Genomic DNA, 1,020 nt, shown 5'->3' with positions numbered 1-1,020 from the left:
GGCTTCTGTTTCTGGAAAGTGGTGATTTTCTGATTCTCCATTCTTTGTTTAGCTGTGGCATGCTACTGTAAAGAGGAACTTTAGTTTTGAACCCCTTTCTCTCACTGTTCGTGCCGTTCTGTGTGTGTGTGTGTGTGTTTGTGTGTGTGGCGCTGAGTGTGTGTGTGTGTGTGTGTGTGTGTGTCTCTGCATTTGGGGGACGTCAACTGCGGATTGATTTGATCCAATTTTCTCTTTGCACCAAACACATATAAAACATTACAACGCTATAAAAGTACAAGTGCAACTTGTACATCTGAAGTTTGCAGGAACTATGTGAGCAAATCCTATCAAAATAGCTATCTCATATGTATAAACAGCATTTGTTTTTAGAAAAACAATATCATAAACTGCAGAATCTGTACAAAAATATAAAATAAATTTGGGCAGCAGTTTCTAAACAGCCATGTAAATGCAACACTTACGAGGAGTTAATGCCTCTAAAAAGGCTGAATTGCCAAGTCAACCTATACAGGGCGAAAATGCCAGAAAAGGTACTGAGATTATCTAAATAATATATATATATCTATATATATATACTTTTTCTTTGTTTTACCTCTTGCAATAAAACTTATAGAAAAAATAGACAAATATGCACATGCAATTTACAGCTTTCCCATCTTATTCCTTGTGCTTCACTTGAACTGTTAATTTTTGCCATTCGACACAGCAACGCTGTCTTCAAACGTATTCTTTCCTATTCCGGGGTAGTAGGTCTCTGAGGAACCACTCAAAAACGTGTATTGAAAGTGGTCATACTTGGATGAAGGCACTCCAACTCTGCTCAAAGCAAAAACTAGTGTGATCCTTTTGTAAAACGTTCTTTTTCTCTGAAAAAGGCAAGCAAGGGTGCATGCACAGTGCGGGGCGCTGTGGTCGTCCGCCGACACGGGGGCCATCTTCGCGGCTGTGCCCGAGGCGGAGGTGCAGGGGTCGAAATCATACATGGACGTGTCAATGTCGGCGAACAGGATGTCGTCC

At 40.9% G+C, this 1,020-nt stretch overlaps 1 protein-coding gene across 1 annotated transcript in view; it reads right to left on the bottom strand.

Annotated features, from left to right (window-relative positions):
- Nucleotides 1-1,020, bottom strand: part of SERTAD2 (SERTA domain containing 2) — a 102,195-nt gene that overhangs the window by 3,651 nt on the left and 97,524 nt on the right. Inside the window, 1 exon segment of the mRNA XM_015557849.1 lies at nucleotides 914-1,020. Coding sequence (XP_015413335.1) covers nucleotides 914-1,020 — 107 coding nt within the window.

Source organism: Myotis davidii, unplaced genomic scaffold (genome assembly GCF_000327345.1).
Source record: "Myotis davidii unplaced genomic scaffold, ASM32734v1 scaffold6, whole genome shotgun sequence".
Classification (NCBI taxonomy): Eukaryota; Metazoa; Chordata; class Mammalia; order Chiroptera; family Vespertilionidae; genus Myotis; species Myotis davidii.
Note: the sequence above shows the minus strand (reverse complement) of the source record. Positions and strands in the feature narration are given on the sequence as shown.